At 42.0% G+C, this 14,560-nt stretch overlaps 1 protein-coding gene across 1 annotated transcript in view; it reads right to left on the minus strand.

Moving 5' to 3' along the window:
• The window catches only part of akap13 (A-kinase anchoring protein 13), a 124,259-nt gene that overhangs the window by 77,512 nt on the left and 32,187 nt on the right, over positions 1-14,560 (minus strand). Inside the window, exons 4-9 of the mRNA XM_083915365.1 lie at positions 13,499-13,662; positions 12,789-12,960; positions 6,391-6,574; positions 4,686-4,869; positions 2,273-4,421; positions 449-537 (exon numbers count right to left, since the gene is read on the minus strand). Coding sequence (XP_083771491.1) covers positions 449-537; positions 2,273-4,421; positions 4,686-4,869; positions 6,391-6,574; positions 12,789-12,960; positions 13,499-13,662 — 2,942 coding nt within the window. The remainder of the gene's footprint in view (positions 1-448; positions 538-2,272; positions 4,422-4,685; positions 4,870-6,390; positions 6,575-12,788; positions 12,961-13,498; positions 13,663-14,560) is intronic.

Consider the following 14,560-nt stretch of genomic DNA (forward strand, 5'->3'; position numbering starts at 1 on the left):
TATTATCATTATTATTTCTTTTCTCCATCTCTCGATATAAATATATATTTTTAAAAAAGTTTAACTTTGCCTTTACTGCCAGACTTTACAAACACAACTCCTGTTGCTTTGTAGCTCCTAAATAAATCCAATTCACAGATTTTAAACAGCATATACTTTGACTTGTCATGGCAAGAGAAGCACAGGTGGAATTCATAACTATGCAATGCAGAAATTAGTGACGTTATTAGTTAACCCCCATCACATTGTACCCCTGCTCATGTAATAACTCAGGAAGTGAGGTTGGTTGCCTGATTGTTCACAACATCTTTGTGCCAAAGGTTACATTTAGGGTGTTTCAAGGAGTTTGGCAAACAATGACTCATCTTATACCCGTCTTAATCAAACCTCACACCTAAGTCAACAACTGAGCAGAGCTTGATATCGGACAACTAAATTAGAGACTTACCATGGAGAAGTCGGTTTCCTCAGAGGGGCAATTTTCTTCCTCTCCTGCACCAATTACATTTTCTTCAGACGACATGATGACTTCCACCTCTGGTGAAATGAACACAATCAGGCCAATGGCAAATCCTCCAAATACAAGAATCAATAATAAGTGTTTAGAGTGAAAGGATGTGGGACATGTCTATCATCACTGCAGATACACAGAGGAGTTCATTGGTGATGTAGCAGCTTATGTTGATAGTTTTTATGTACTATTTAAACTTTCAAAACAGAAACCAAATAACCCATTGCTGCCACTGTATAATTATCTGGGATGGATTAAAGGAATCGATCTTGGAAGGCTTGTGTAAGTAAACATGACTTGATGAACTGAGTCTGAGTCTCAGAAATGACACTCCATAAAAAGAAGGAAGAGTATTTCTTGTGTTTTTAAGCATCCACTAGAATCCAGACTGAATATTCACGTCTTTGTTTCCAAACCATGAAACAACTGAAAGCTTGTCTCTGATGGTCCATGATGTTACCTGATGCAAGGCCACTGTCAGGCTGTAAATATATCCCCACGTTAATAATGACACCATAGTCTCTGTGTGACGCACAGCACCATTATTGCCCTTGACCTCCCTTTATTGGACTTGGGTCCGGTACAATTATTCCTGATAAGTGAAAATTGCCGACAGAGGAGTGCTGGAAGTTCACTTAGAGAAGAGGGACTCTGCTGGCCTCCCTTCCTGCTCTACACTCACATCAGCTGGCTTGTGTATGTTTGTTTAAGAGCACCCAGCCTTCTAGCTGTGCGTCTGAGCCTTGGTCACATGCACTAGTAATGTGACTGTGTTTGCTTACATGCAGTGTGCTTTAACCAGAGTGCATGAGACAACAGACAGCATATGAAAATAAAAGGAAATGTTGTCAGACTACATGGTATAAGGTTTTAAAGATAGACTGGCTCATTAATTCCTGTTACGTACTACTGATTGACTCATTGAATTCTTTATTTTTGTATCACACAAAGTGCCCAACCCTCATTGGTTTACGAGACACCAAAATTACTGTTGCAGCGTTCAAACGTTTAATTATATTTAATTCCCTTATAAAGTTAGAGGTTATTTTACAGCTCGGTCATAAACAAAATAGCCTGACCAATGTTTGGCAAATAAGTCAAATGAATTCATCCAAATGGAAGTCATTTTACCAATGAAAGTACATCCCTTATTTCCTCCATAATCGAACAGTAAAACAAAGAAGAATCAATTAGAGCTGCAAAGATCAATCATATATTTGAATAATCAAACTATTTTTGATTTAATCGTTCCAAGTAAATTCTTGTTTCTTTCCTCCTCTGTGACAGATACTGAATAGATGATAAATATTTTCCAGGACGAGATGCTGGGTCTCGGAAAACACCAATCAACAGCTTTACCATTTTATCGACCAAAGAACTAATCAATTAATCGCTAAATGTCACATTTTTGTCACTATTTTAAAACAAAAATATGAAATCCTCAAGAATAACTAAGAGTTAAATCCTAATAAGAATGACAATTAGCACCAAAACAGCAGAAAGCCTAAGCAAAACACGTCTTCACAAAAGTAATATATCAAAACAGGACGTCACACACACACAAAAAAACTATGAGGGTGAGCTATATTGCATTTAGCTTTGCAGAGCTATAGCCATTAATCACCAGAGGAGTACTGAATCTGATTTAGCATATTTGTGTGGGAATAAGACTTTGACAAACATATTGCCCTGTGATGTATGTGAGAGGGTGGAACTAGAATAAACCTGAATAGGGTCTGAAATAAATCACCGTTTGCCCACCTTGAGTTGTGCTGCTGTGGCTTTGTGATGCTCCATCCACTACGTCCAAAGTCTTTGAATTTTCAGTCATCTCATTCTCAACATGGGGTCCACTGGATACTTCATTGTTTGGAGAAGCTGTCTCTACTTCCAAGGGGTTGACATATGCACTGTCTAAAAGTGAAGTGACACCTTGTGATGAAGATGGATTGATCTGATCCAGTGAGTGCCTTAATCCCTCATCCAGTGACCTCTCTTCTGCTGTCATCTCTGAATTATCCTGTTCGGGCTGCTCTAGCACCAATTCTACATCTCCATTCTTGTCAGTTGACGCCTCTGCAATTTCATCGCTGGTCTCTGTTGACTGATGGTCCCCTTCACCTGGGCCAATCGCTTCACTTTCTCCTGCAACAGATGGACTGGGTTCAGATAAAACCCTACTGGTGACCTCTGATGCTGAACACTCAGACCCTGCATTCAGTTCAGAGTCCTCAGCCTCTTCGGGTTCACCTCTGTCGACCTTCATCTCCGACAAAGCTGGACCTAACGACAAATCCTCTTTGGAAAGTTCTGAGGCGAGTTTCTCTCCTGTCCCCTCAGCATTCAAAGCATCCATTGTCTGGAGGCTGGGTGACAGTTGTGATTCAGGCTCAGTGCCAGTCCGGCTGCAGTCTGCCACGGTCCCCTGGTCCAAGGGGGACACTGCGTCCACGGTCAGTGCATGTTCATTGCTTCCACTGGGTGAATCATTTGGTTCCTCCATCTTGAATCCCGCAGAGGAGAGGTCTGCTATCTTGGTTTGAAGCAAGTACTGATCCTCCACACTAGCATTGTCTTGAGTTGGGTGGAATATATCTGTTGTGGAGCTTCCTACTGATCGGAAACTGCCATCGTCATCACTGGAGAGGCCGTGGGTCATCCCTGAATCATGCTCATCATGTGTATTGCTGGAGCTTGGCATCATTTCTGATGTTGGATCTGTTTGTAAATGTTCCATTGAGTTACCAGCAGTCTGACAATCAGCTGGATTGTCGGTTTCGTCCTCTGGTAAACTGCTACATTCAATATTGTGTCCAGAAGGTTCAGCTGTGTCTTCACCATGTAGCTCTTTACTACTCTCAGTTCCAGTACACTTCCCAGAGTGACAACCAGTCTCTGGAGCAGAGCCCCACTGCTGCTCTGTAGTGTAATCCCTACCAGCTGTTTCCTGGTTTTGTTCCAGGCTGTTTATGTCTGGTGGAGGTTCCCCCTCGTGGAGGCCTTCTATCAAGAGACGTGGAACAGCAGATTCATGCTCCTTGATTACATCACGGCAGTCTATCAGCGGTGGGTTGGGGAGGTCCCCTGGGTTTGACACAGGGTCTTTTAACCCTTCACTCTCTGCCTTCTCCTCCTCGAAAGAAAGGCCATCGCAAAGGTCCTGGTTAAGTTTCCCACTCTTCTCTCCTTCCTGACTGCCCTCCCTCATTTCAGAATCAGAAGTGTCGGACACCTCTGAGCCCTCTAATGACGGGGACTGGCCCATGATCCAAGCTTTTGTGTCTCCACAAGGCGTTATTAGATCTGTTGACTCTGACTTTGTCTCCTCCTCCCGCTTTCTAGCTGTGCTATCCTCTGCTTCCTGCTCTGATAGGTCCTTTCCCTCCTTGCCCTCTTGTCCTTCCCAGATCAGAGCCTTTCCTCTATCAGTTTCCTCTGCCTGTTTATCACAGCCTGCTGGTGTTAGGATTCCCACACTGAGGCTCTTCCCTTCGACCCCACCTTGCTCTCCTCCACTCCTGTCAAGCAAACTAAAACTCTGGGTGGAAACAGCAGGCTGCTCCCTTCCCTCCTGCTCTGTTTGGCAGTAATCTTTAACAGTGTTTGAACTGAGACACACCCAGTCCGCTGGGGGGCCGACGACATGCTCCTGAGGGCGTATTTCTGACGTTGGAGCACTCACAGACAAACTCCAGTCTCTCTCTGCATTCCCATGTCCACAATAAACACCACTGCAGCTTTCCACTGAGCAGCTTTCCACACAGCTCCCTTCTGTTGTTGTATCCAGGCACTGTGAGGCTGTAGTAGGCAGATGAAGTCGCTCCAGACAGGTTATCTCTGTTTGTAAACCATCACAACATTCAGCAGCTGTGTGCAGAGAATCAAACCGCAGCTCCAGCACAGAAACTCCCTGCAGAATATAAAAAAAGGAGCAGGATAAAAGTAAACTATTCCCTCAGAGAAATCAACAGAGCTGCTCTCTAGTTCTTATCAATCGCCAACTCTGTGATTGCATAAGGTGTTCCAATGGTTATACAAACTAAGCTTGAAGGTTAAAAAAATGAGGGCAGTGAAAAGACAAACAATCCAACAATGTTCAGCTGTAGCAGAGCTCCTGGATGAAGCCAACGTGAGTGGAGATAGTGTGTTAAAAGGGCAGGGTGGCGTGACTCACCTTGGCATGGAGATGGTATATTAAGTGCAGCAGCTGCTCCACGCTACTCTGAAGGGTTGGAGGGTCGTGGCCCGGGTGGATCTTCAGTGTCAGGGTGTGTGTGTTCAGGCTGGGGAGGTGGCAAACTACCCGGGCGTCAGTCAACACCGGCTGGACAGTCTCGGCCCCTTTGTCCGTCTCAGCCCTGCCGTGAAATAAACACTTAGATCATCCCAAAACGGCCTGTAACGTGATTGGCTAACACGGCACAAAAATGCTTTCAAGAGAAGGTTTTAACAGTGATGTCAGCCGATCCAGACTCCCCCCTTTCTTTTGATAATCCACGTGCATCGCTGTTTGTTTTTTTACTCCCAAGTGGCAAAGTCCATCGGTCAATTACTGCAGCTGTTATGTGTCTACTGTATTCTAGCAGTTTAGCAGCGAATCAAGTAACCTATGGGAACGCTGTCAAGTAAAAAAGTAGCTGGTACATGATTAATAGTTCCAGACGCTGTGGTCAATCATCCGAAAATGTTAGTTTCATTCACTTTAGTAAAATACACCCTTCCATACCATACTTCAGGACCACACCTACTCGATAAAGTTTCTGAGAAAACGTCACTCCCCTTGCTGCATTTGCTCTCAGTGTTGAAGGTAAAAGTATGTGCAGTGTTTTTGTTCATAAAGATAGTGCTGTAAAGGGGAGACACCTCCCAGCCAGGCAGAGCTGTTTGCGTAATCCTGGGTGGATTGCTTTAGCTGTGAGGCCCGGCGGCTGAGGTCACCGGCAAGGCTTCTAGTGACTTCACTCTTCATGAGGGAAATGTAATTACAAACACATAAAGTGGGAGGTCTAAGTTGTAAAGCAACTTTAGTACACGCTTGGCAATGAGAGAGCTCACTAAGTGGTAGTTGTCTTCCAGCTTGTGGCATCTTCATTTTGAGTTAAGTGAAAACTATTCTCTAGCAGATAAGTAGAGTGCTTAAAAGACATAAAAAGGGTCCGTTTCCACTTTAAGCCGTGTCTCCGTCCATTTACTAAGAAGCTGTTTTTTTTTACCCTGAGTTTAATGTTTCACTAGAAAGGGATGAGAAGAATCTGACCTCACTAGTCACTAAACAAAAAGGCATTATCTGAGATAAAACCTGACAACTGAAAACTCAATCAATCCTTGTTGCATTAAACTCTGTAGACAACACTGCAGTGTGTGGGGATTAAAAATTAAGTTTTACGTAGAGAGATGTAGTGTGGAGTGGTACTATAACAAGTCGGTAGACAGGAGGAGACGGGAGTCGTTGTCAAGGCATTGTGTAGCGGAATAGTTTTCCATCTTTCTGTATTCTCTTGGAACATTACTGGCAGCCCACAACTTTTCAATTTGCCCTCAACTATCTGGCTGCAGCTGAAAGTGCTAATCTAGGCATCAGTGGGCTTTGTGGTGATTCTCTTCCATAGTTCCGTGAAGACAACCGACAAACAAGGTTGCCCTTAAGGGCCTGGAGGATTTATGCCATCTGCCCTCTAATATATTAATATGAGACTATGTGTGCCTGTTGAGAGGAGAGAAATGTTCCCTGAAACTCAGAGCTTGTATTACAGTTTTGTCTTTCATATCTTTTTATTTTCTCTTCTTTTAAATTGGTTTGGAATTAAGCAGAAACTGAAAAGCAATATTTACCATTACTGAATACAACCTTTGACTGTCATTACAAGATTAGTGCTTACCGTGTGAGGAGCTCACGGAGGCGTTCGTGTCCTCGCAGTGTTGCAACGGCGGAGGGGGTGTGGCCTTGTCGGTTGGCCAGTCGCAGGGCTTCTCTAGCTCCAGACTGCTGCAGCAAGAAGTGAGTAACCCGAAAAAGACCTCGGCGAGCTGAGAAATGCAGCAGAGTCTCTTGAGGATTCAGGTCTGAGGAAGAGGCAGAGGGAGAGAAATGCAGGAATAAATGTAAAAGTACCGGAAGAATCAAACAAACAAACAGAAGTGAAAGAAACTGAGAAAGACAAGAAGAGTGCAGCAGTCCAGGCAGCCAATTTGTGGTTGAGCAACCAACATACCATCGCTTGCTGCAGCTTGGCAACACTACGGTGTCGTGGTCCAGTAAACAAACAGACCTTTACACATTTACAGACTGATGGAACCACAGCTTGTCTCTGTCTATCTTCAACAAAGAATCACTTATCTGTAAGAGAATACTGCCATTTATGGATTAAAGCTAAAATGCTATTTGATAGTGTTTTAAAAATGGTCATTTCTGAGCACAAAATTACAGAATCTTATGTTTGTCATTCTATAATAAAGTGCTTGTATTCCAGTCAGTGTGAAAAAGCCTCTGAATCACCATCTAATATGCGATAATAAAGCTATCATGGCAACAACAATTATGCATATGACTAAATCAAACTACCCCATTTTATGTCAGCAGAGGTGAGCAACACTAAGTGCATCACACACATTTTAATGTAAGCCCATTATTGACCCCATATATCAATCGATCTCCTAATAACACCATCAAACACTGAAACCCTCCTATTTACACATCCACAAAGACAATAATGGAGATTCATGAACACACACACACACACACACAAAAGCACACATCTTTCTGCTACAGCAACAGGAACTCAGAAAGGCTCCCTTTAGCATTACAGACAGGATGAGTGGCTGTTGGATATTCCAGAGAATCATCTCAAATTAAATCTGCACAATTAAATCTCTCTATTAAAACATTCCAGGGTCTACAGGAGTCGCACGATCTTATACATTAACAATAATAATATATTTAACTACCCACGGGCAAATTTACTGTCAATATAAAAGTGCATCCTGAGATAAGGGTGAGCTTGTTAAAAAAGTGGGGAAAGTGATTCCTGGAACCCAATAAATGGTAATTTCACAATAAAAGGTGGGAGATAGAGTTAGTTGAAGGGAAACTAAAACCGTCATAAGTTAAACTGATAAGTTGGAAGACTATACAACTGTATATGTTAGGGGGTTAAGTGATGGAACATCTCTACTTCAGTACCCAGATGTCTTATAATGCAGAGTCAGTACACTGCAAACAGAACGCTCAGGTTTATCAAACCAGCTGTTGTGTGCTTATTTATAAGAGCAGAAAGTGCAGTGAGAGTGAGAGCGATAGTGTTTCTCTACTGTTATGAGACACATTGTGTTTTACTATTTACCTTTCATTTGTCACTGCCTGTGTATTTTCTTCCCCGTGTCCTTACACAAACTCAGATATTTATTTGAGCAAACGGGAACATTTTTTTTTAGTTTGACATATAAAAGCAGTTCTAGATTGAAACTCGCTTCTTGCACATTTTACTGTACCTTGCACAGATTTGAACAGTCAGATAAAAAACAGTTGGAGAAAGAAAAGCAGCTGAGAACAGATGCAACAGATCAGTGAAAGAGGCAGAGAACATATTTTACATTCTGTTATCAGCACCGCCACCATAACCATTAGGCAACATTTACAATGCTGGTTGTGTCTGCTGATGAGAGGTAACGTGGGCCCATCTGCAGCAGCCTGCCCTGATGAGTCTTAAGCTAATGGGTCAAATTTAATGCTCCACTTGGCCGAGCTGGGCCAGAATGGAATGCGAGGTACCAAACAGTGGCAGGAAATGCTTTACCGCTGGGTTTAGTTTAGTTTGTTTCGTTTATTTGTTTCAAGGCCCATGTACAAAGTTCATTGGTTACATAGTGTAAAAAGATGATTTGTACCAGTTTCTAGCTAAAAGCTAATTTCCATCTGCAGTCCCTGGGTTTGATGGTAGTTGCTCAGATCTAGCTGCCATAACATCCATGACATTTTTGCACAATGGTATCTAGAGGGTAAGCTGAGTAATACATGTGGTTACAGCTATTGTACTGTTATTATACTGCAGTACTGAATGTCTACCAAAACAGCTCCATTGCTTCTTGGCACAGCTAACTGGCTATTAGTTAGCTTCACTAGAAATGCAACAGATTAATGTTCTTCTGTCTTGTCTAGTCAAAATACTCAAAACTGTTGATTAACAGTTACAAACTTGGCACCACAACAATAATTCCCATTAACTATGAATGTTTTATAATTATTATTTTGGTTAATGAATTAGTTGGTGTAAAAAAATCTCAAGTTTCTTAAGCCAACAGTGGTGTTGTTCTACTACTTTGGTCCAACCAACAGTCCAAATCCTAAAGATACTCGAAATGAAATAAAATGGGGCAAAGCAGCAAATCCTGAAATCTGAGAAGCTTTGAGCAGCAAGCGTGGCATTTACATTTAATATTCCGTTTCTCAAAACGTTTCTGTTGGGCAATGTAAGTGCTGAAAATGATTGTCATCGGGTAGGTAACGTTAATCTCATAAAAGGGCTTCATGTGAAAGAAGGATATATAAAAAGGTTGTTTGATAAATTTGTATGATTGAATTTTTGCTCAGTCAAAAAGCATCATGATGATGAGTTTGTTCCCTGTCACTGAAGGGGAATACATTGTTTAAATAAGGACAACAAAACATCAGTATTGGTTATCGGCCGAATTGTAATTTTAAACATCTGTATCAGAATTTCACAATTGGTGTATCCCTATAAACAGACTGGATGGACTACCGTGATATCTTCAAGATGAGTTAGAATTCTAGTAAATCACGTCCTTTCTTATCTCGTGTCATCATCAGGCCAATGTTTTAATTTGTTAAAGACTCTGGTCTATAACCAAATACTGCAAAAATAAATGAAACCATCAGCCTCAGGTGTACTTTATGTTGGGTGGTAATTATCAAAAGTTAGCATGCTAAGATGGTGATCATGGTAAACATTTTACCTGCTAAATATCAGCATGTTAGCACTTATCTCCACATTGCTGCTGTTCAACACCAGTAAATTAGCTGGGTGTTGCTCACCATTTTCATCGCCATGCACAGTCCTTCCAGGTGATGTGATTTTCCCCGGGGACAATAAATGGCTGGCTATGGTGAGATCACTGACTGCTGCGTGTCCACAGCGTGAAGGATGACTGAGATAAACCAGCGTCACCTCCACCTATACTATGCTGCTATCCATCATCTGAAACATCTGATAAATGGAGAGCAGAGTTGCACTCCTCCTCCCTCCCCGCAGTTCACTGCAGCCGAGCGTCTTGCATTGAAGCGGCGACACATTGTGAAGCAGAGCCTATTAGAGTACACATCACTCACCGCTGCAGGAAGCCGCCTTCCACATCAACAACATAACAACTGGCTTCAATGCAAAGGAGCCTGAGAGTGAATGTGTGTGTGTGTGTGTGTGTACATTTTATAATAATCTGTAAACTATTCACAACAGTAACAAGCAGATCTTATCTAACCAGCAGAGAGGTCATTACCAAAAATTTAACTTGATGACTTTTCTTTTCAAGCCCCAAGCAAATAATTAATAAAACATTTGAAGGAATGCGTGGGTTTTTAATCTCCACTATACACTTACTGAGTCTTTATTTTCGTCAAAACTCCTGCTGGTTCTGCTGGTTCGATCTAATATCTAAGTCCATGTTAAACTATAAGCTATTGTGTTAACAATAGCCGGAGGCAACAACTCCCAAAAGTCTTGTTTACGCTGCTTCACAGAGAGCAATTATATTGCAGAGTTTATCATCCACATCAGCTCGTTTGGCTTCTTTTAACTGATTAAAGTCATCAGAGTCAATGACTTGAGAAAACTGCCACTTTAATTTTAATAAAAATGTATGTTTGTTTGCACTGACATAGCTATTTCTCACAATCCAAGCTGCTGTCTGGCCGGGCTGCAGCACAAAGATACGGAGCTCTGTTTGATCATACTAACACCAGAGTCAGATTGAAGTCCATATAGAGACATGTTGTCATGTTCATGTCTATCTGTTAAACGTTGAATATCCCTCCTGTAATGTTCCGGGTCAAATTGACCCGTTTTAAAGTTTGAAGATCTAGGAAAAATAGTTAAAAGCATTTTTTCAGTATGAAACTTATTCTGCTTGCCTTAATTTGTGTAATCAACATATAACATAAAAATGGTTCATATCACATATTTGCAACCACCCCCGGCCACCTGGCCACCACGTTTAAAAGCGACAGCTTGGCATCACAAATCACATGTACATTTATCGAGTGGTAGTTTTGGCGATTGATGAATGCGTGATCATTCATGGATGGTGCCTTCAGACGCACATGAGTACAATCAATCGCTCTAACCACAATTATTATTTTTTTTATTCGTTTTAAGAATCCGTTTTTAACTGTTCTTAATATGTGACTGCTTATGCCTAATGGCAGCTGAGGTTTGTTCATTATTTTCTGACAGGTTTTGCTGTGCTGCACCGCAAATACACAGGCTCAAATGTGCGTACACGACCTCAGACCAGACGTGAGATTTGATCATAGCTCCCGCTCACGTCCAAATTGATAAATGCCGACGTTTGCCAGGAAATGGTCGTACGCACGTTTTTCTGCCGCACGTTCGTTTGATAAATGAGGGCCACTGAGTCTAGCTTAAGTTAATGTTCCCTGTATTTTGGATGATTTAAATAGGGAAAAAATGACTTAATGAGTCTTTTCCTACAATGAAAAAGTCTATGAACCAATCCAGCTTGTTGGCGGAAATAGACAAGCTCCCATTACTGCAAGGCACCTCACTTGTAAACCTGCTTATAACACTTTTATTTGTGTAAAATATTTCCTTTTTAAGTGCCTTTGCCAAGAAATCTGTCCAGGAGATCCTATAGAACCGGTTACATGTTGGAAATGTAGTAACCCACTTACATTTTTCCATGAATTTAAATCCATTTTTACAGCGAGCTGTCTTTTCTGGACTGGACTGTTATCAGCTGCTCCAACAACAAACTGAGACTGGAAGGGAAAAAAACGCAAAGCCTCTGCTCCATGAAATCAGTTTTACTGTCATAAATCTCCATTAAATCCTCATGTTTCCGTTGTGTTCCAAGCAGCTTTCTGACAAAGGACCAACCAGAAACCACTAAAAACTAGGCAATCTGTGCACATAGGGCCAATGGTGTCTCTTACTAACTTGGTAGTATGTTATCTTGCAGAACTTTTACAATTCTTCACTTGCACAGTATCATGCATTTCTGATTTTTATCAAACGATGCTTTCTTCTGGTTAGAATGAATAAATCTTGGAGTTTTATCTTAATCATAAGCGAGCAAGTAATTCTTTTTGGGTTTAGTTGGCTAACCTACTCCACACAGCACTGCACATCCAGACTGTGGAGGACAGGCGGAAGCTGTACCTTAATTGTTAGGTTTCACTCTGGAGTGGCAGCGGTGCTTGAGAGTGCATCACATAAATCAGCTGCCAGAAAGGTGGAAGTTAAACAGGAGTCACTTATACTAATTAGCAGTAGAAAACACACACACACACACACACACACACACACACACACACACACACACACACACACACACACACACACACACACACACACACACACACACACACACACACACACACACACACACACACACACACACACACACACACACACACACACACACACACACACACACAACACACACACACACACACACACACACACACACACACACACACACACAAGCACGCACACACACACACACACACACGCGCACGCACGCACGCACGCACACGCACGCACGCACGCACGCACGCACGCACACACACACACACACACGCACGCACGCACACGCACACACACACACACACACACACACACGCACGCGCACGCGCGCACGCGCACGCGCACGCGCACGCGCACACAACATTTAAACTGTATGTTGCATATGCACTCTTCTGCACCAATCTGTAACAATATCTGATTTTGACCAGTAACACCTGTGTCCATCTTAGGCCAAGTAGCAATGTGTTTTAAAATGCTGTAAAATAATGCTGAGAGCGATCAATCTTCCAGGTTCCATTGATAGCTTGTCAACACAGTTAATTATATAGCATGTTATACATAGACAAACACACAAACAGAGTTGCCATGTGTGTCATTATGCGCTGTACAACTGTAATTTGCCAGTATGTTTCTGCATCAGTGCAGGGACATACTGTCTGACGTACATTTTAGTGTGAGAAGAAATTACATGTCACAGACAGATCAATGCCCTCCAGTCTCACCAGTTCTGTTGGTTAATTTGTTCCCCAGTAAGCTCCATCCTGGAGGCAGCACAAGGTGGTGGAGGGCCAGTGCCAGGCTCTCATCTAGACGTTCACACTCCTGCAGGGGAATCTGACACTCATCCAGCATCAGTGCTCCATCGAGGCCGTCAGCCCGGCCCGCCGTGCTCACCTGTGTGGAGGGCGGTTTCAAAGATGGGTCAAGTTTTACAGAGGAAGAGCCGAGGCTTAGTTTACTTTAAGAGGCTCAGTCTAAGAGCATTAACCACATGCCTAAAATGTAAGATGTAAATGCAGGAAGACACATCCACGTGCATCTATCAGTACTAAGCTCAATTTGGGACTGCACTGTGTTGCACTGTGTTGACCAAAACATCATCAATCAAACTAAAAAAAAAAGGCAGGTTTGAGTGCCCAAGACAGTTACATTATCTTGTCCTTCTCCTTAGCAAAGCAACTTCTATATTAAATTTCTATGGGAAGATAAATTGTGCTGAAAATAATTATTAATGGAACATCAAGGACTGGGAGACATCAGGCCTTGTCAGTCAGGGAAGTAACAATAACATGGCAATCCTTTGTCTGACTGTCACTTTCCTCACATTGCTTTATTACTTGTCACCAATGGTAAACACTTTTTTCCTGTGACAAGCCTCAGTCTGTGCAGTTATTTTACTTCTCAGTTTGAAATGACTCATCTTGTTGCTCACCAGGAACTGGGCCATGTCAAAAGCTAAATCCTGGACAAAGCTGAATCGTTGCTCGGACAAAGGAGCCACACGACCCAGACAGGTCTTTAGGTCCTCTGGGGACTCAGGGACACCTGGGCTGACTGAACACAAGGTGACCGTCACCACCTCGCAGCAGTCGTGTGCTAAAAGACAACACGTGGAGGGACACAGAAAGATAGGGTGAGTTAAAAGAAGAAAGGAGAAAGAGTACTATAACTTACTGTAGTTTTAAAACGTTTTTCACATTACAAAAATAAATTAGTGGTTATATTATATCGCCTATTGTCAGTCTGTCTGTTTAAAGTGTGTCTTTAAAATTCACCCTTTATAAAGTTGTTGCTACATCCCTGTGTTGTGCATTAACTGTGTTAGCTAATTGCGGCTAGCAAGGTCAGTTTAGTGTCATAGCAACAACACATTAAGTCATAGAGAGTAGAAAAACAATAATGACAAAATAAATAGTATATAAAATAACCGGGACATTAGAAGTTCAACATTTGTGACCTGTGTGGGGAAAGAAAATCATGAGAAAGCAAAAGGGTTTAGAAGCAACGGAGATACTTAACATAGAGGGTGCTAGCCGGTTACAGCGACAGTACCATGCTAGCAGTGCAAAATCTCACAGGATTCCTCCAGCAAACCGTTGTCACTTATCGCTCCCAAAAACAAATTCATTCAAAACTTTGTGAAACACATTTTGACATCACACTTCATGGTAGGAAAATTATGTGAGGGTGTAAATAATAAAATAAATGTTAAATTCCATTAAGCTGCCTGCTTCAGCTTCAGGATCCTGGTGTTGGACACGCTGGCTCACTGTCACACAGTCACAACTTACTGGGTCACTTGGATACAACAGAGCCATTGTCATTTACATTGTCATTTACTATCATCAATGCTATTAGTAACACCTACTTTTCTATAGGCAGTACAAAAGATAACCAACAATATTTTAGTTATTCAACATCACAGAATTGCACAATAAGAACTGCTCATTAAAAATAATGAGCTACAATACAGTACAATGCAGATTTGCACTGC

The sequence above is a fragment of the Echiichthys vipera genome (genome assembly GCF_963691815.1).
Source record: "Echiichthys vipera genome assembly, chromosome: 1".
In the NCBI taxonomy this organism is placed as follows: domain Eukaryota; kingdom Metazoa; phylum Chordata; class Actinopteri; order Perciformes; family Trachinidae; genus Echiichthys; species Echiichthys vipera.